Source organism: Sinohyriopsis cumingii, chromosome 5, assembly GCF_028554795.1.
Source record: "Sinohyriopsis cumingii isolate HCF-2022 chromosome 5, ASM2855479v2, whole genome shotgun sequence".
NCBI classification, from domain to species: domain Eukaryota; kingdom Metazoa; phylum Mollusca; class Bivalvia; order Unionida; family Unionidae; genus Sinohyriopsis; species Sinohyriopsis cumingii.
Window position 1 is genome coordinate 38,121,972 of NC_142965.1, and position 21,395 is coordinate 38,143,366.

The 21,395-nt window shown below is 34.2% G+C and overlaps 1 protein-coding gene across 1 annotated transcript in view; it reads right to left on the reverse strand.

The window, feature by feature from the left end:
• LOC149798969 (cell division cycle protein 16 homolog) overlaps nucleotides 1–20,840 on the reverse strand; it is an 83,079-nt gene extending 62,239 nt beyond the window's left edge. Inside the window, exons 1-6 of the mRNA XM_089957879.1 lie at nucleotides 20,742–20,840; nucleotides 15,923–15,977; nucleotides 12,470–12,567; nucleotides 11,537–11,575; nucleotides 3,608–3,748; nucleotides 1,765–1,924 (exon numbers count right to left, since the gene is read on the reverse strand). Of these exons, the coding sequence (XP_089814005.1) occupies nucleotides 1,765–1,924; nucleotides 3,608–3,748; nucleotides 11,537–11,575; nucleotides 12,470–12,567; nucleotides 15,923–15,977; nucleotides 20,742–20,831 (583 nt within the window). The 5' untranslated portion in view covers nucleotides 20,832–20,840. The remainder of the gene's footprint in view (nucleotides 1–1,764; nucleotides 1,925–3,607; nucleotides 3,749–11,536; nucleotides 11,576–12,469; nucleotides 12,568–15,922; nucleotides 15,978–20,741) is intronic.
• Between the last annotated feature and the right edge of the window lie 555 nt (nucleotides 20,841–21,395).

A 21,395-nucleotide genomic window follows, 5' to 3' on the forward strand; every position in this document is an offset into this window, starting at 1 on the left:
TACCATCTAATGAGACCTACACAATCTAATGAGACCTACACCATCTAATGAGACCTACACAATCTAATGAGACCCATACCATCTAATGAGACCTACACCATCTAATGGGACCTACACAATCTAATGAGACCTACACCATCTAATGAGACCTACACAATCTAATGAGACCCATGCCATCTAATAAGACCCATGCCATCTAATAAGACCTACACAATCTAATGAGACCCATGCCATCTAATAAGACCCATGCCATCTAATAAGACCTACACAATCTAATGAGACCCATGCCATCTAATAAGACCCATGCCATCTAATAAGACCTACACAATCTAATAAGACCTACACCATCTAATGAGACCTACACCATCTTATGAGACTCAGTGTATCATTTTTAAACAAAACGTCTCAGAGTGTTTGCCAGTAATGAATGGGGCTTGTATCATTGCCTTGTACTTTAATATAATCTAACATTAAGTAGCACATGCATTACTTATAGGTAAATTATAGGCAATGATACAAGCCACTGACATGGTGATTTACATAGAAAGTACATGTCAAGGCTCAAATGATGCATGGCTACATTTCCTGCTGAATGGAGATATATCAAATTCAAAACAACTAGGCAAATGATGTCTGTTTTCATTTTTTTAAAGAATAAGTTTGCCAAGTAGTCACTAAACTACGCCCTAGAAAACACTGACATGCTAAATTATCTAGTGTACTGGAGTTTACTCCTATTTAACCTTAGTTATTATCCAATATTAACCTGCAGTTTCTTTGCTTATTCTCCAGAGTCTCTGAAATTTTCCTTGCGAAATTAATTAAAGTTTGAGTCATTGCTGAATTAAAAGGTTTTGTGCACATTCCTTTGTCAAGAAATTCATATACCATATATTATTTAAATGGCCTTGAAAACACATTACACATCAAGGTATAAATCTTCAATTTCTCAATCAGCAAATATATGTTGTTCAGGATATACATCCCATTTTATTTAGTATAAATATGAGCACATGTACTTAGTGGCCTGGCTCCTAACATCTTTCAGTCAATGCTCCAATCAGATACAGCTATGAATGGATTGAGAACCATACTGGGTTCAAAAGTTATAATAAAGACCACGTACATGTACACTTGGTGTAGGTGGTGCAAGTGATTGGGACCTATTGCATACTTTGCATACTTTGCAAATAAAAGACAAACTGAGAACTTAAATATCATTTTCATACTGGCCATTGTTAAGATTTCTCACATCATAAATATGACAAACACAACTATGGCAAATTTTTATGATGAAATTTGCTGTCTTTTTGCATTGCACTCTCAATTTTCTGAGGAACACAAGGTTGGATCTTTTCCCAAATGGATTAATGTATTTTATATCCATGGTGCATAGTTTCATACTAACACAACCTCTAAATAACCTACCATCAATGAAGCACAAATATAGGTCACCATAATTAATTTTTGATGATGCTGTACTATTCAAGACATAATCAGACATGACACTGCATAATTCAGCAACAAACAGTGCAAGGACAATGGACTAACATGCAAAACTTAAATCAAGATCACAGAAGCATGATATATAGGCTACAATGACTTAATTTTCAGTGGAAAGGACTTGCCAAATTGCATGAGAAACTGACCTTAACACAAATTTTAACAAAGGTGAGAGAACTGGAAGGGCTAGATGAATGAATGGAGAGACAAAGATAATACTATCTACATCTAACATATTTTGTGGCAGGACATTAAAAGTACCTTCTTGTGCAGACAGCATGTGGTGATTGACTAGAAAGTCAAAAGCCTCAAAACAGTACACATCTTGCCTCAAGGCTTCCCTAAAACATTCCATTGCCAGATTCCTGTTGTCCATTGCCTCATAAACCTTTCCCCGCAGTAAATTTATGGAGCTTTCCAGCTGTAATGTTGAAAGGTGAGAACTTCACTATATATACTCACTTATAAATCAAGTCCAACTGCAAACAACATTACATAGACCCTGATCTGACATCGCATAATGCACCTGGGGGTTAGGGTCTATGTTGTCTGTGCTACTAATTATTCCTAATAAATTGCACAGACTAGATGTACCTGCATATTAGACAATGGCAGATCTGGGTCTGTGCAGTCTACAGTTGGATTCAACTTTAAGCATGTATGGTACCTTGTAATGTACAGCTTATTAGGAGCCTTGTCATTAAAATTTTGAAACTGTAATAGCAAAAGATTTATTATATATTTCTATGTTATATATTTTTATTATACTATGATTCCATACCATTGTGCAACTTTTATTATACTCTGATGATACCACTACATATAACTTTTACTATATTATGATTCGGGGCCCCGAGTGGCCGAGTGGTCTAAAGCGCTCTCTGTTACGGATCACTGCCATCTCACCTCTGTCTGCGTGGGTTTGAGTCTTGGATTCGGCCAATGTTGGTATGTGAGAAAGCTTGCCAGTAGCTTCTCGTGGGTCGGTGGTTCTTTCCGGGGTTTTCCCGTGTTCTTCCTCCACCATTAATACTGGCCGCCATGTATAGCCTATTGTGTGCTGAAAAATGGCGTTAAACCCCACAACAACAACAACATATTATGATTCTACCACTGTGTAACTTTTATTATACTCAGATTCTACCACGAAATGTACTCTGATGATACCATGTAATTTTTATTATACTCTGATGCTACCACGAAATGTACTCTGATGATACCATGTAATTTTTATTATACTCTGATGCTACCACTCTGAAATATTTATTATACTCAGATGCTACCACGAAATGTACTCTGATGATACCATGTAATTTTTATTATACTCTGATGCTACCACTCTGAAATATTTATTATACTCAGATGCTACCACGAAATGTACTCTGATGATACCATGTAATTTTTATTATACTCTGATGCTACCACTCTGAAATATTTATTATACTCAGATGCTACCACGAAATGTACTCTGATGATACCATGTAATTTTTATTATACTCTGATGCTACCACTCTGAAATATTTATTATACTCAGATGCTACCACGAAATGTACTCTGATGATACCATAAAACTTTTATTATACTCTGATGCTACCACTTCTGTGAAAGTTTTATTATACTCTAATGCTACCACTGTAACTTTTATTATTCTCTGACCATGAAATATACTCTGATGATACCATTTGCAACTTTTATTATACTCTGATACTACCACTCTGTGCAACTTTTATTAACAAACAGGACATAAATGACCTGCCTATGATATTCGGACATAAGTGACCTGCCTATGATATTCAGACATAAAAGACCTGCCTATTATATTCGGAAACAATCATATTACAAGTATCGATATCTAAATTATATGCTTATAACTGAAAAGTCTAGAAAACTGTATGGCTGGACAAATTCTTCCCCTCCTCAAACCCAAAGAAGTTAAGTTTTGTTGGGTAAATATTGTTTAAAAGGTAAAGAAAAATGTTAATTTTGTGTAGAAACATAAAAGCTCAATTCAACATGCCATGATTTGTTCAAAAGAAGAGAAAGATTTATTATTTTCAAATTTTTCCATCTTGTTTTTTTCTTATTGTGTTATGTTTTAATTTACCTCCTTACTGTGTGGATCTTTTTCAAGTTCATTGACACTTCGAGTCACACTGAAGCTGTTGATGGGAGCTAGCTGGGAAATTGTGTTGTTTTCTACCAGGTCAAGGATGTTGAGTGCTTCCTGCCATTCTTTACACTCATACTGAAATAATTGTCAACAGCACAAAAGAAAATCATAAGGCACATTTTAGTTTCCAAATTTTCATCTTACATTAATTATACCAGCCCATACAATTATTTATGGGACAAATATTTCAAACATCATTGCAACATACTTACAAACCTATTTCTTTATGTATCCCTCTTTTATCTTAAAGAATATTCATTGACAACCATTTTGTACAAAAATATCACTAAATAATTAAACTATTCAAATTTTATGGCATTTTAATAATAGTAGTCCTAATAAATACCATTAATATTTTTCTCCAATAAATCCTGGAGATTTGCTAACCGCTGAAAAACATTACTTGTATGATAATATTAGAAAGTATCATTAAAGCCTAAACAAAAACTAAAATGTTCATCAAGTTCAGTCTCATAGCTTTTGAATTAAATGACAGAGTAAATAGGTTTGATTGGCTGGTTCCAATCAAATTTTCCAGGCTACATAACCTATGCTGATTATTTTTATATACATGTTGTGTCCATCTTTGTAGGGTATAAAGATGACCATTAACCACTGTATGTAGAATAAATTAATAGGTTTTTTGGTATTATCAAAGGCAACATATCCATAAAGTGTGGTGATATGTCTTCAGTAGATCACAAATTATTGCAAAATTATCTTTTGATCAAGGTGACACTGAGCTTCCACATTTGGCTACTCATATCAATAGGGTTCTCTGACTCCTGTAGGATCACCTACTTGCAAAGTTCGACGAAGGAATGCACAAAAACCACATTACTATGGTCAACCAAAGTTACACTGAACATTGGCCTTTTGACTCCCAAATCAATATGGTTCTCATGGATAGCACTGGCATTAATAAAGTTGTTGCCCCAAAAATCGCCCACATCAATATTTTGTCACCAATTTTAAAAAATGTCTCCAGTTTCATAATACGGTACTACCCATTTATCCTGATATCCCCATTACCAAGGTAATATTGTTGACTTAAGTCGATGTAGAGATAAGTGGGGGAGACCTACATAAATCATTTTTTTTGCATACAAGTGAAATTTTGTAAGAGGTGACCTGACAACAGCGAGTAGCAGTTACTCTAAGAGAAAAAAAAAAACAACAATTTAAATTTTGATTAATTCAAGACAAAACTAATCTAAAATACTTGTGTGTATTGACAAATTACAATTGTGTAGAATTATCCATAATGCATAATGTATATGAAAACTCCATAAATTCAAGTATGGATCACATGTTAGAACATTTTTATATCATTCACATCACATTAGAAAGCACAAATAACTTGTATGTAAAAAAAAGAAAACTTAATCCTTGTTGGGTCTATCCCACTGTCAAAGAGATATTCATTGTTGCCAGTAGCAAGTGGCTTTATAGTTGTTTACATGCCAAATGTACATGGCCTAGATTTTGGTCAGGCTGTTAATAAGGAAATGAAAACACAATAAAAAGTTAACAAACATCTTTGTAACCAAATATATACATGTTTCCCACGCTTTTATAAAGATAAATTTCCAGGTCATTTCCAGGGTTTTTCCAGGTTGAAATTAATTTTTTCAAGGCTCACATATGACCATTACTGAATGGAACTAAAGAACATTGTAGATTATAAAACAGACATTTTCTAAATCTAAAGATGTTTCTCTTTCAAGACTCTGCAAAATCATCGAAGTCAGAAAAGATGATCATGTACAAAACCACAAAATGTATCACATGAAACAAGTTTGATTATATTCCTAAAAATTAGCATGTAAAGTCATTTCAATGTACAGAATAAAAATTCTAACTTTATTTTGCTGCATTATGTTGCTAAGTGGGAACAACATAATGAACATAAATTATGTTTTGTTTCCTTTCAAACTTTAAATTCAAAAGAATTATATTGCAATATATATCCATTTCATAGCAAAGTAACATTTCCTATTACAGTATGAAAAAAAAAATCCTCAAATAATTAGAATCTTGCGTGTAACGAAAAGAATTTAACCCTGAATTTATCTGTACCAATAAAATCCCCAAAAGAATTTTCAAACAACCTAATCTCCTTAAGACGATATGGTTAAAAATCCATCATTTGAAAATCATGTTCAAAAGGGTTGATTTAAATTTTGACAAAAGACCTTCACAATTATATAATGTTGTATAAACAAGGACTGATTTTTCTGTAAAATCAACTTGCCTTCTTTTAATTCGTTAAACCAGACCCCAAACATATATTGATACAGGAGATCGTATCACTTTTTAACATATACAATGCTGTTGCTGGGCATTTCTGCATACCTAAGGTTTCTATCTCCAATACTGAAGCAAAATGCATACCAAATTTGACCGATTGATGAAAATAAAATACTGTAATGCTTACCATTTAAAAAGAGGCAATTGTCACCATGATATTCGGTTCAAAATAATATTAATTTTGGACACAAGGGATACCATAAAGTGTGTTTTTATGACTCGCGATATGTCGGCCAATTTTGCGCACAGCTTTGAAAAGATGTAATGTTTATCAATCAGGCTTTAGAAATGAAATACATTACTTTGGACTGTTTCTGTCAGCAGTTCCATCAAGTAGTTTGATCAGGATTATAGATAGTTTTACCAAACTGAACGTAACAATGCCAATTAATTGCAAGCAATATTAAGCCAACTAAACCGATCTTGTAAAAAATTTAGTAAAATTCAATATTTTATTTTTTAAAAATGAGCTATTATGTGGACAAGAAACAACAATGAATAGGGTGTAATGTGTTTACAACATCTTGTTTATGGGGAAAAATACCAAAGAATTTAGAAACAAACTATACGCTAGGAAATTTTGTGAGAATCCCATTCTAGTGACATGCTGACATGTTGGGCAGCAGACAATTTTGTATGTCTGGGACAACTTCTTGCAAAATTGGAAACTTTGATTAAGATGCATATTTTTTTAAGGTATACATTTCCATATTTTATAAAATGTAGTTATTTGTATGATTCTAAAAAATACATAGTAAATAGGATGTTCTGGGTTACAGGTTCAAGCACAGGAGTCTGACATTTTATCAATAAAGTACAGCGAAATCTCTGACAACATGAAATTACTTTATCGGTAATATAAACGAACACAAGGAGTGCAAGTATGACCACAACCCTTTGTTCAATTCAACTTTTCTCACGCGTCTTGTATTGCTTCAGAATCTCAAGAAGACTGAAAAACTACATATATACATTCAAACAACAGTGACGTACCAACGCATAACTCTCGAATGACAATTGCATGAATCCAATCTGGCTAATTAACCGTTATTTTCACCATTATTTTCTCAGAAATGGCAAGTATTATAATTGTTATGTCGTTAATCTGCAGTCAAACAAGATGAAACTACGGCGTAGATGAAACCTGACCCAGTACTTGCCATGTGCATTACTAATCACATGACTTCACCAATCTCAAATGAGGACATAGATAGTCCAATATTCACATGATATCAACAACAAACTCCTTTATAATGTTGTAGAGAAATTCAGTTATATTAAATGAAAGTCAGATACTTTTTGTAAAAATCAGCAATCTGGATAGTCTGATTTATCAAGCAGAGATCACATGTCCACGTGATACAACAATACTCCAAAAGTTGTTCTCGGAATATATAAATATGGAGAATTTTGTGTTCTTTTGTTTTTGTATTTTTATTACAACCAGTATAAGACTTACATTTAATATTTTATTTTCTTTCTCTGCAATATTTGAAAAGGTGGGTTGTTAAATATGTGTACAGTACTCGTGCGACTAGCAATGCAAATCGCGAGCACCAGGTCACATTTCATCAACGACCTAGTTTTATCTTGTCTTTTAGCAGATTAAAGACATAACGATTTAAATACTCACAACTCGATAAATTTAACTCACGATCAGTTTAGTTCAATTATGTGATTGTTTCGAACGTCAGGTGGTGACGGAAAATTCCGGAGATTTTCTCGACTTTTATCACTATTTGCATAATTCCAGGACTTTTCATGGTCGGGAAACAAATTATCATTTCTCCCAACAGCGTGGGAACCCTGTATATATGGTTTCAAAAGATTCAAAATTTAATTTGCGTTCTATGCCACCTGTGTAGCACTCATAAGCATAAACATTTTTTTCTGCAAAGTAGAAACTTTCATGGCACAACAGTAGTGTTTGAATCACTCTGGAATAGGCAACAATCAATCAGCTTCCATTTCTTTAAGTATGGTGCTGACTTCCTTTGATGAAAGGTGCATGTGTTACTGAAGTCACTGCTAAAAGCAAACTTTCAAGAACCACACAAATGCCAGTTTGTTATTGCGGCAGTAACATCAAATAATTTTAGTAGAGGATTGATTGGGACAGATTTTTTTCCATTTGCTTACTATTTATACATAACAATCAGTGCTTCTAAAGGTAATCAGTCTTATTTGACGTTTCAGCAAAATATTTTTTGGTACATTACAAAAAATAACAAAAATACTGTCACTTCGTCGATTGTAGTCATTCCAATACCTGTCTTCATAGATTAATTAACTGTAACTAATCCTGTAGCATGAGTATCTGAGTGTATCACACCATACAGTACCCAGGCCAAGTGCCTGCATAATCGGATTTTGATGTAAAAATGTGCTGTTAAGACATGTTTGTCAAGATGAACAAATGATTTGTTTATGTAACAATAGATAGCTCCCAGTGCATTTTATATCCAAGTTTTCAGCTTCTTTTCATAATGCCTATGAATTTCTCCACCCCAAACCCAAGATTGTATATGCAAGTCTAAACAGCACAAAAATGTTGTTACAAAAAGAAATCACCAGTTGATATATTTTGTTGCCAATAAGTAAAAAAAATCACAATTTGCAACATTGGTGAAGCCCAGCACCATCCCTGGGTTCTTATTCTCTTACAGAGCAACCCACCTGCTAGTCTGGTGTAGGTATGACACACAGAGTTCACTGCACAAAAAACAATTTGCTTTGACTAAACAGTGACCCCTGACCTTTTGACCCCCAATCAAGGTGGTTCTGTCTTCTTCAAGGCAAAATTGTATAAAGGTATTTGAAAATAAACCCAGGTCATCACAGTAAAACCAAAACAGTTATTGGAGGGACATGTATACTTAGAACATACACGCTACCCTATGGTGAGAGCATAATGTAGAAAACATTATATTATCTACAACCCCCCCAAAAAAAGTATTTGCTGGGTTATGGGGTCATCTTTAACCATTTTCTTGTGGACAATATTACTACATTAAACAATAACACCATTTAATTTTGGGGGAAAAAGCACAGAACCATTTGTAATGAATCTTACTAAACAAATGAAAAGTTTTCTTATTATAATAATTTTGTTTCAACACAAGAGTTCACACAAAGTTTTGCCTGTGAAGTGTACTATCATCAAGTAATGTACCAGGATATACCATATTTCATGTATTTTTTGTACTCTTTAATTTTTCGTACACAATCCAATTATCAAAATAATAATTATTCAAATGTATCATAAATTTTCATACATATCACTTTGTATTTTTCAAAAAAAATCCATTAAATTATCAGACATAAAATGTCTACTTAGAAGATTACTAGGATGTAGTCTACCCTCTACAGTGTACTGCCTGTACAGTGTACTAGGATATATTGTACCTTCCAGTCTACCCTCTACAGTGTCCTGCCTGTACATTGTACTAGGATATATTGTACCTTCCAGTCTACCCTCTACAGTGTACTGCCTGTACATTGTACTAGGATATACTGTACCTTCCACTACAAACAAAATTGAGTTAGTTAACAAAAATCGTAATCATCAAAGAAAATGTGCCCAATAGCTCACTGCTTAAAAAGAAATGGAAAAACATAATTAACTGATTCTGACATAGCTTTCATAAAACTTCTTAACTTGAGTAAGTACTCAACCAAATTTTATTCCTCTATAAAATTGCTATTTAGTCAAATTAAAAAACAGCTTGTCATTGCTAAGCCCAAAAAAATTCAATTTGTTTCAGAAAGTACCAACAGATTTACTGTGATTTTCCCACCATAGTTTACAAATAACATACCATAAAATTTGAGCGGAGATTTTACTCATCTTTGAGACATTTTCTCATTTTCTAAATGTCAATCCTGAAGAAACACTTATTATAGGGGATAACAATTCTATTTCTAAAAACAAAGCAAATAACATGAACATTTACTAGCCCAAAAATAATGTTTGGTTGTCAACTGCTCTGGTGGCCTAGTGGTCAGAGCATCCGCCTTGGATGCGGGAGGTCGTGGGTTCGATCCCCGGCCGAGTCATACCAAAGACAAACAAAAATGGTACTAACATCTGCCTCACTTGGCGCTCAGCATTAAGAGGTAGGTGTTAGGACTGGTCGGCCTGGTGTCAGGATAATATGACTGGGTGGGACATCATGCTACATGTCTGTGGCATGATGCCCCAGTGCTAGACCTCTCTATAAACTGCCACACTGCAGACATCGTAATGATATGACTGAAAAATTGTTTAAGCTATGTTAAAAATCCAAATCACAACATGTCTGATTGTCAAGACTAGTTATACACTAAACCTGCCATCCCCTTTGCCATCTTCTATTAAGAATGTTGGTCTGACTTCCTTAAGGCTTTGTTGTATCTCATGGTTATATTGGTCTGATTTGGTTAAGGATTCACTGTATCTCATGCTTATGTTGGTCTGATTTGGTTAAGGATTCATTGTATCTCATTGTTATGTTGGTCTGACTGGGTTGGTTAAGGATTCATTGTATCTCATGGTTATGTTGGTCTGACTGGGTTGGTTAAGGAGTCATTGTATCTCATGGTTATGTTGGTATGACTGGGTTGGTTAAGGAGTCATTGTATCTCATGGTTATGTTGGTATGACTGGGTTGGTTAAGGATTCATTGTATCTCATGGTTATGTTGGTATGACTTAGTTAAGCCTTCACTGTATCTCATGTAGGTCATTATTTAAAGTATGTTCTCTTCAGGTCGATCTGGTGTAATGTGAAAATTGCAGTTTGTTGTCAGTTAAACTGTTCCTACAACATCTTATTTGCAGCACTACACCAAGAGAGATGTTGCCACTGTATCTTCATTGCTCCATCACATTTTGTGAAGGTTGTACCATTTTATCTTTATGTAACTTCACATCTTGTGAAGGCTCTACCATTCTACCATGTAACTCACATACTTGGGTGACCATTACTACCTCAAAAATATTTACATATATCACAGTGTATATAAACATCTTCCTCCTACCTTACTTTCATGTATACTATCTGTATCACTATCAAATGTCATGAAAAAAATAACACTACAATGCTTTTATATTTACCACTAACATTTCATATAAAACATCTTTAAACAAAGTTCAATCCCATACCTGAATAATTCAAATGAAATGAATGATCTCCATTTTCTATCATGTGATTGGTTGTAAATTTTCACATGATACTGATCTGGAATTTATACACTTGGTTAATTCTAGGGACTACTTTCAGTGATTCTGTAAGGGCTAGATAATCAGATGCCATTTGTCATAAAAGAAAACTACATGCTACCTAATATCAATTTTTGTTTAAAATAATTGCTGATTTTAGTAATAAAAGAAGGAAAATAGGAATTATAATGATTAAATGAGCATGGCTCAACAATTACTGATGTGCAAATTGTACCTAATCATTCACAAAGTGAAGAGAGGGCTATATGTTTACTTTTAAAATGATTAGATCAAATTTACACATCAATAAATACCCAATCATTATCATTTATTCCTGTAATAATTTCTACTTACATGGCATTTTGCTGCTAGAAATCTGCAAGATAACTGGGTCTGCAAGAAAAAGGAACTGATTAAAGCTGCATAAAGATATAGATCAAAATTAAAAGCAGTTAAATGACTTAGAGAACTGTAGTTACAAGATAATTCTTTGTGTATATCAGACAAAACAATTTTTATGAGAGGAAATTTCTTTTAACAAGATGAAATAGATGTCTACACCAACAAAAAGGTTTCATTAAAATTTATTTAAAGCTCGGAGAAAGCAATTTAAAAGGCTGCTGTAGCCATATCTAAAATGATGCCCTGATTCAAAGGACAGCAGACATTAACTATTTCCTATTTGAGAATATACAAATCTATGCAAGTGAAAATAACATGAATTGTTTTTTTATTTTAAAATGGTACTATTTCAAAGACTGGTGCAACATTACCAGGTATGATGCAAGGGGTTGATCTGGGCAATTGAGTCACTCTTCACAATAGTTTCATATCAAAAAGGCAGGAAAGCAAAGCTGATTTTGCCTCACCATAATTCAGCACCTATTCCTCCACACCTCTTATGCACTGATATTCCACCACAATAGTGGATATTAAGACATAATCACAGAACTATACTGCACAATTTGAAAAGAGTAAAATAAACTACTATTAATCTCTAAGCTCTTTACCTACAGGTATTCCTGTATACTCCCTGGCAATCATAAATATAGATGACAGTGTATCAATGCATTCACACTAATTTAGAATGATAATACCAGTGAAAATTTTGGGACTTTTCATATTTAAGGCTGGGATTTCCAAAAATGGTACAGAAAGTCTTGGACTTCTAACTTAAGAAATTAGTAGAACCCCTGATTACTTAGTTCTCAATATTTTCTTAATATTTTCAAGTTAGGCCATGGAATACATTCATGACCAATAAAAGTAGACTAATGAAGCACTCACTTTATCTAAATTTTTGCTGCGTATAAGATGAGAGGCTCGATGATATTGATGTGTCAGGTAGAGCGTCTGTGCATACCAATACACATCCTCTACAGCTCCTGCAAATAAAAAAGTCATTTACTGTATATTTTGATACACTGCCTTGTCTTATATTTGCCATGGCCTATGACCTTGAACCTTACATCACGTTATTGAGCTGTCATCATCTGAGATATTCTTCTGACTGGGTTTGAAAAAAAATCAAGTCACAGACTTTTGCCCTTGAAATCTATGTCAGAATGCTGACAGTCAATTTGTCTTTGCAAAACAAAAACAAGCAAAAAATAAAACAACAACGTACCATGGTGTCCATGTTGTATGTTAGATCAACACCACTTTCATTCAGAATCACCTAAGAGCTATGAGAGGTGTTTCAATTAAAAACAACTGTTGTTTTGACCATGTTTTCAGGAAACAGTAAGATTTTCAAGATGACCATACCATATGCTTGAGTCGCCCATCTTCACTTAGGACAAACAAGGCCACAGGATAAGTTTCATGACTTATCTCAAAAAAAGGCAGCAATGACACATAACTGCTAAAAGCCTACAGATAAACAATAAGTATAGCAGTTCTGGTCTTCCACTAAAAGATGGACAATGAACATAGCAGTTCTGCCCTTCCATTAACAGATGAACAATGAACACAACAGTTCTGGTCATCCACTAACAGATGGACAATGAGCATAGCAGTTTTGGTCTTCCACTAACAGATGGACAATGAACATAGCAGTTCTGGTCTTCCACTGACAGATGGACAATGAGCATAGCAGTTCTGGGTATCCACTAACAGATGGACAATGAGCATATCAGTTCTGGTCTTCTACTAACAGATGGACAATAAGTATAACAGTTCTGGTCTTCCACTAACAGATGGACAATGAGCATAGCAGCTTGGGTCTTCCACTAACAGATGGACAATGAGCATAGCAGCTCTGGTCTTCCACTAACAGATGGACAATAAGCATAGCAGCTCTGGTCTTCCACTAACAGATGGACAATGAGCATAGCAGCTCGGGTCTTCCACTAACAGATGGACAATGAGCATAGCAGCTCAGGTCTTCCACTAACAGATGGACAATGAGCATAGCAGCTCGGGTCTTCCACTAACAGATGGACAATAAGCATAGCAGCTCTGGTCTTCCACTAACAGATGGACAATGAGCATAGCAGCTCGGGTCATCCACTAACAGATGGACAATGAGCATAGCAGCTCGGGTCTTCCACTAACAGATGGACAATGAGCATAGCAGCTCGGGTCTTCCACTAACAGATGGACAATGAGCATAGCAGCTCGGGTCTTCCACTAACAGATGGACAATGAGCATAGCAGCTCGGGTCTTCCACTAACAGATGGACAATAAGCATAGCAATTCCGGTCTTCCACTAACAGATGGACAATGAGCATAGCATTTCTGGTCTTCCACTAAAAGATGGACAATGAGCATAGCAGTTCTGGGCTTCCACTAAAAGATGGGCAATGAGCATAGCAGTTCTGGGCTTCCACTGACAGAGCTAAAAAAAGCTGCCAGTCAAAGAAGAACAGAAATGAAGGGAAGGCAGTATTATATAAATTAGAAGCAAAAACCAGCAACAATTATTTGTAACATAAAAGCATCTAATATCTATACAAAATATAACTAGTATAATACACCTAACTGCTGTATAGCAGGCATCATCAACATTTGTTAAATAATGGTTTCTTTGAAAAGAAAATGATGATCTAAGACAAAATTTCATTTTTTTAAATCCACAGTGCTATACATTGCTACACTTTTGGACATGATATTTATGGTAGTACTGCATTAATACAGTGCTATAATTAGGTGCTTTATGTGTTTATTATATGACGAACTGAATATTTTCTATGTGTACATTTAAATGTCATGCATTTGACAACAATATTTCTCAAGATATTTAATACACCTGTCTGTTTCATTTCTGCGCATCAAATAATTTCTATCTATATGTGAATTTCAACTACAAAATGTATCATGCTTGACTGAATATTTATGCACTTGTGTGCATGTGTGTGTCTTCTCCTGCCAACCAAAATGGGGCAAAAAATGGGAAAATAGTCACTAATGAGTCAGGTAGGTCAAACTTAAGAACTTATGAAAATTTATTTGTAACTTACATTTTGCTCAGTCACTATCTCATTTATATTTTTAAATAATACATTTTTCTAATCCTGAGTCTAAAGAGCTATTGTGTAACTTTGTAATCACCTCAGATGATAATCTCAAGTACAAGTGACTATTGAAAATAGGTGCTTGATACTTGTCTTTGCAGTCCATTCTACCTATGTTAGAAAGATTACATGTTGAATAAATTCATTCAACATTAACAGTACAATAAAAATTATCTTTAACTACTACTGCCATGAGATACCAGACTCACAATGCACATATTTATTGATTATATAGTGTTATGAACTGTCATGAGACTAAATGTCTTGAGTGATCAGGCTGATGGGGTGGTTTTTCAAGACAAGTTCCATTGTATTAAGCCTGGCAAAAAAAAAAATGTTTGTGTTTAAGCTACAAAAGAATGAAATTTCACTCAACTCTTCAAGGTTCATTTGTGAATTTTTGGGGAGATTATCGTGCATCAATAAAGTACAGACATAAATAACCATTAAAACAACAAATCATCAATTTCAATGCATGAGAATATCTAGTAACAACTTTTCTGATTGCTTTATTAACTGACAAGTGATAACAAAAATTTTAAACATGCTAAATTCTAAAGCACCCATGGGCGGTGGTGGCCTATGACTCAAGGCAAGCAAGGATGACTTCAAATTTTCATCATAGTTGAGGGTAATGACAAGACCAGGGTGATTATTTCATACAGCATGTAGCCCTGAAATTTTACTGACTGACTAATTGGGGTTTGAAATTCATGTTTTGGAAACATTGTGTGATACCCTTAGTCTTTTGTTTTTCTTAGCCCATCAAAAGAAGTGTCATGAGCAGCTACTCTGAATTCAGCATCTTAGAGTAGCTTGCTGACCACTTGTCACATTATAATGAAAAATTGATGCTTACAGATAACAGCTTATAGAATTATAACACTAATTTACAGCTTATAGAATTATAACACTAATTTCACTTACTTGGTCAACAGGATTCCTTAATGGAATAATTGGACTTGAGCTCTCCCATTATATAGAGTGCTGTATTAATTACAAATCTAATGGTGATTAGCTCATCAATTATAACATCAATATATTTTCACATTAAATACGAGAATTTCTGAGTTTTATTTCCATGCAACAACGAACTATCTTCAACCTTTTAATCCAAAAAAGCATATGAACTTAAGATGAGAGAATTTCTGTGGTATATGTTTATGCATTTACAAAATACTGACCAACTTCTACACAAAATACACAAAAAGGGTATAACCTTACCATTTGATAAGGATGCTAACTTATCAGCCCAAAACAAAGCAGACTCGTAGTGATGCTGAAATTAATAAACACAAATCAGTCAGAACACATATTCAAATAACTGTAAAAACAAAACAACAACATTAACAATATCACTGAAGGATTTATCATTACTTCTATACATGATCTCACTACATCAATGAAGCTGTTGTATATACTTATCTACTAATTAATTTGACACATTTCCCAACTGAGACAAATATACAGTCTAGTATCCAAATGCATACAATATATTCAGTTCACCAGTACCTGTTGTACTTAAAAAACAAAGTGTAATATCTTATTTCCATTTCTTACAATTATGTTAAGTGCTAATGAAACCATATAGTTTAGAATTATTTCCTGTATTTTGGTTATTTCATTTACTAAAACATTTGTGCTTCTGAAGAGAAAAACAACTAAAGTGATGTTGCTTACAAACCTTCCAAGCCCCCCTGTTTTAAGGAATTAATTAATCTCATCTTCAAAAACTTCAACATAAGCAACATCTGTGGACATACGGCAAACAAGTACATAAGTTCAAGGTGTAAAGATGTTGAGAATTCATGGTCATCTCTATGTGACTAACTCTGAATATCTGGTTGCCCAGATTTTTCAGGAGGACCCTTGTATCCCAAGACTACTTTAATTAAACTACATGTATTTTTCTCCAAAGTAGCTGGGTATAAAATAAAAGTAGCAGGGTAAATTACCCAGCTTGCATCAGACAAAAAAAGCCCTGAATACTGATGTTAAGTAGATGATTTATGACAGAAGCTTTGTATCCATTATAAAACACAACTATGCTTTTTTGCACTGAAACAACAGTTTTCTGTGAATGCATGTATGTGTACATATGTATGTGCCTGTGTACATGTATATGACATACAAGTCTTTGTCAAAAGAGGAATCGTCAAGTAGAAGGCTCCATGAAAACTACTAACATTTATGTCCTCATTACACTGTGAATTGTTATTAAATTTGATTAGAGTAAAGACTTAATGCATTTTTATATTGGTCTCTAGTCCTGCTAATTAATGTCCAACATGAATCTTCAAATTAATTATATGAGAAAAGAAATTGTACCATAAAGAAACAGATAAAACAGCTTGCAATTCTCTTCCCATAAGTAAAGAAGATTTTACATTCAATAGCAACGGAAATTCTCTGCACAAATTACTAAAAAAATATGTCCATCATTTTCATTTTCACAAAGATTCCATCCTTCCTCCCACAAGAACTGATCTGTCCATGAACTCATATTCTTTATTCTATCACTGAACAATTTCTATACTTTTTTTTTTGTTGCTGTTGTTGTTTTTTCTTCTTTGACAAATCTTTTCATCTGTTAGCTTCCCAGTAGTGGGGTCACCCATACCCAGAAACTTGTCCATATTTAAATAAATGCTGACTAAACATCTCAATACATCAGGTACCCATGAACTCTAAGTTCTCCATTATATCAAGCGTGATCAAGATTGACATCCATTTGCTGGATAAAAATTATATTCAGGGACTACATTTCATTAAGGTTAAAAAGAGCAACAAGGCCAGCCTGAAAGTCAATAAGACATTTATTTTTTCTATACCTCTCACAGTGTGAGACTTGAGCATAGGACCACTGGGTAATGCCAAGGAAAACCTATATACGTGAAATTTCTATTTAATAAGCATTTATCAAACAATTACACTCTGACTTCAGGATAAAAATGATTTTTCTTCTTTATTAATACATTAATGAAAAGAGCTTAATTCCTACCATACCTGTATGAGTTCTTCATCTGAAAGTATTTTCTTTTTTTTTAACTGACCAACTTGCAGTTGAGATTTTAAATCAACAAAAAATACTCAGAAGCAATCACTTTTTTCTTAGTTCATATAAACAAATCTATGCATATTGTTGTCAGTTTTACCTCCAGAATGGACAAATATGTTTAGATTTTAGAAATGAAATGTAGAAAATGAGCTGAACTAAAACCTGGTTGCTGCATGTCAGTATGTGCTGTTGGATTTGGGTATATGGTAAATCCACTTGCCTGACACCCAAGACAATCTCAAGTTTGCAACAAACTTCACATGGCCCAAAATTTTTAGACAGGCCAAGTTCAATGCATAATACTTTATGTTCCACAAATTTTATACAATGCGATCTTGACACAGTACACAGTTTCAATCTGTCAAGCCTTGATTTCATATGATGCACTTCCAACGAGTCAAGGTGAGTTCTACGTTTTCACACAAAGATATGATAAAGACCCCATTTAAAGCAAATTATGACAAAATGAGAATAAACATTGCATAATAGTAACATTTTAATCATAATATCTCCTAACCTAACCACAGACAGTTTGAGAAGGTTCCAAAATGTACTGCAGTTCCAGATACATGTACTCAAAAGCAGACTTGTAAAAGTTGTTTTGATATTTTAAGACAACAATTGTTAATATAATTTGTGTGATTTCAGTGACAAATGGATCTGAAAATAATGTGTACTTGTCTTCAGTGATCAGACAACTAAAAATGTTTAAAAGCATGACTGATGCTTTGAAACTTTAGCATCCACAAGCGATGTTTATCATCTCGTGTTGATGTAAGAACTATAGTAAAACTATATAAACTATAGTAAAACAATACATACTTCCTGTTCTGCAAATAAGTTAACAGAGAAATAAGTGTTCTTTGATCATTCAGTTGTGAGTATAAATATATCATTATAAAAAGCCTATCTTTCATTATTAACAATTTAGTACAAGTGATGAGTCTGCTGACAATTTAAGCTAAATTAAAGAACATAAATCAAACCATTCAATATGAGTACACACGTTTATGTTTTTTTTTTGGGGGGGGTCTCAGTTCAATGGGGCATCTCTCATCTAAACTCTCATTTAACTTCTTCTATTTATTTCTGTCTTGTCTCTTCTCACTAAATATGTATTCTAACTGTTTGACGTTTTTACTCATCTACATATATACACATTTTTCATCTGTCTTCAAAATAGTATTGGTATTGTGTAATGTGCAAACAAAGACAAGCAGGGATCGTCCTGGGCTTCGCCAATGTCGCAAATTGCGATTTTTTTCCCTTATTGGCGACAAAAATATCCCATCTGGCGATTTTTTTGGCGACATACTTATTGGTTATTTAATTTGTACATACAATCATGGATTTGGACTGGATAAATTAAAAGGCAGAACTAAAGGAAGCCACAAACTTGACTAAGCAATGCATTGGAATCAGTCTGTTACACAAACGATCCTTTGTTCTTATTGACAACCCCATCTTTACAGTGCATTGTTACATCATAATCTGCTTATGCTGACATCTGGGCTGAGGACTGTATGTTGCGATACAGTCAATCATGCTACCGCACTATACCTACAACTGACCGACTTCTGAAGACGCGAATAGAACGGATACAATTAATTGTATCGCTAATCCTTCTGTTTTTTTGTTTTTTTTATACATACACCAATACAATAGTTTTGCTGAACCTTCATAGAAAACTGATAACCTTTTAAGTACCGACTACTGTGTATAAATACAAAGCAAATGGAAAAAATCTCAATCACAATTACATCTGTCGCCAGTGCAGCATTTTACTCATTGATCTTTTCCTTTTGCCATCAGTCCCGTGTTACGGCTGCAGAGACTTAAACTCCGCAACAAGAAATAGCAAAAAAAAAAAAAACAGTTTTGCATAATTAATAATAATTATTTATTTCTCAAAATACAGGAGTGAAAGAATCCCTAAATTGGGTGTGAATTTATGCTTATATATACGGTCCAGTATTGCCAGGTGTTGACTCGTGTAAGTTTCATTCGTGGGAATGGAGATCCTATTTTTCTTGTCGAGAAAATTTATACAGCATTCAGTGATCATTCTTGGGATTTAGGAAGCAATTCACTACAAGCTTTGTGAAGCTAGCCATGGGGGGGGGGGGGCTGCTGAGAGACTACTGGTGTCACCTGTCAGCACTGTAGACTGTGAACGTGGATTCCATAAGATGAACCTCATAAAAACTGACATCAGAAATAAGCTCTGCATCCTATCTCTCGAGAATTTAATGAGAATCAGCATGTACAGATGTGAAAAATCAGACTTTGAAACTGCATTCAACAAGTGGGCAGCCCTAAAATCGCGACGGATCTTCATGTAACACTTTGTAACATTTTGTTAATGCTTGTTGTAATTAAAGTATTAACTAACCCATCTTTTGTAATTTTCATTGCCTGTTACATTAATAGACTAAATTAACACTTGGAAAAATGTACATTACTTGTTTTGGCGACACTTTTTGAAAATTGGCGACAAAATATTGAAGTTGGCGATTTTTTTTGCGACAGCTTTTTAAAAGCCAGGACCATCCCTGGACAAGTATACAATAAAAGTTCTTTATTACTTCAAAAATATGACGCAATGTCAAGAAAACATCCAATATTTTAATTTACGTTACTTTTTAACTTTCGTTTTAATATTGTTTTCATATTTCGAGGCACACTCTAATATCCCACGCGGCAAATAAACTTTCCTGGGAAGCTTACATTTTATAAAACTTTGTCAAGCCCAGCATCTGGGCACTATTTAGCTATATTTTGTCGTCATTTCTGCACATTTGGCTATCTGGCTATCTTTAGGTAGATGATTCTGTCCACAACATTTGTTATAGTTTAACGAAAATAGGGAATGGGTCAAAATCACGATATCGGGAGACACACCGATCACAACCTTGCATTAGATCGAAATAAACGATGCTTTAGCAATAATTTTTGAAAATACATTGCAATAAAATAATTACTTACCTTATCTATGTATGTCCTGACGCGTTCTCTGAGCCGAACGAGATTAATCCCGTGCATTATTGCCGTCTCCCTGTCTCTTTCGCCCGCCATGCTGTTCAAATTTGGTTAGGTTTAAATTTCGCACCGAGTTCGTTTGACTGACAGTGGAGCGGAATGTGAAACTCAGGGAGAAAGAAAGAAACGATTCGTACTGAACAACAGTTAATGTGTACTTTGTCTCCAACATTTAAAGACACAATGTCTGTCACATATAGAGCGTGTAAATGCCTTTTTTGCTAAGTTTTAAGTTTGGTTTGCCTATTCTACGTTTATTCTAACACAACTCGGTACCATTTAGTGGCTTTATGGTAGCATGTTCTACACTTGTGTGACAGTCGGTTACTGTTTATCAGTTACTTACATTCTTTGCTACCTACAAATGTTAATATATCTAAAGAGTGATCATAGTGATCACAGTCGATGTAAATAAGAAATCATGCTAACAAGATGTGCGGGTTTAACACACCTGAAGTAGAAAGCATTTCTCTGGGGCAAAAAAAAAAAAGACAGCAGTGAGGATAGACATCAAATGTGATACAGCAGACAAAGAGAAAAACCAAACAGACAGCATACCAGCTACTGGCAATTTAATTAAGTTTGAGACAGCATCAATTA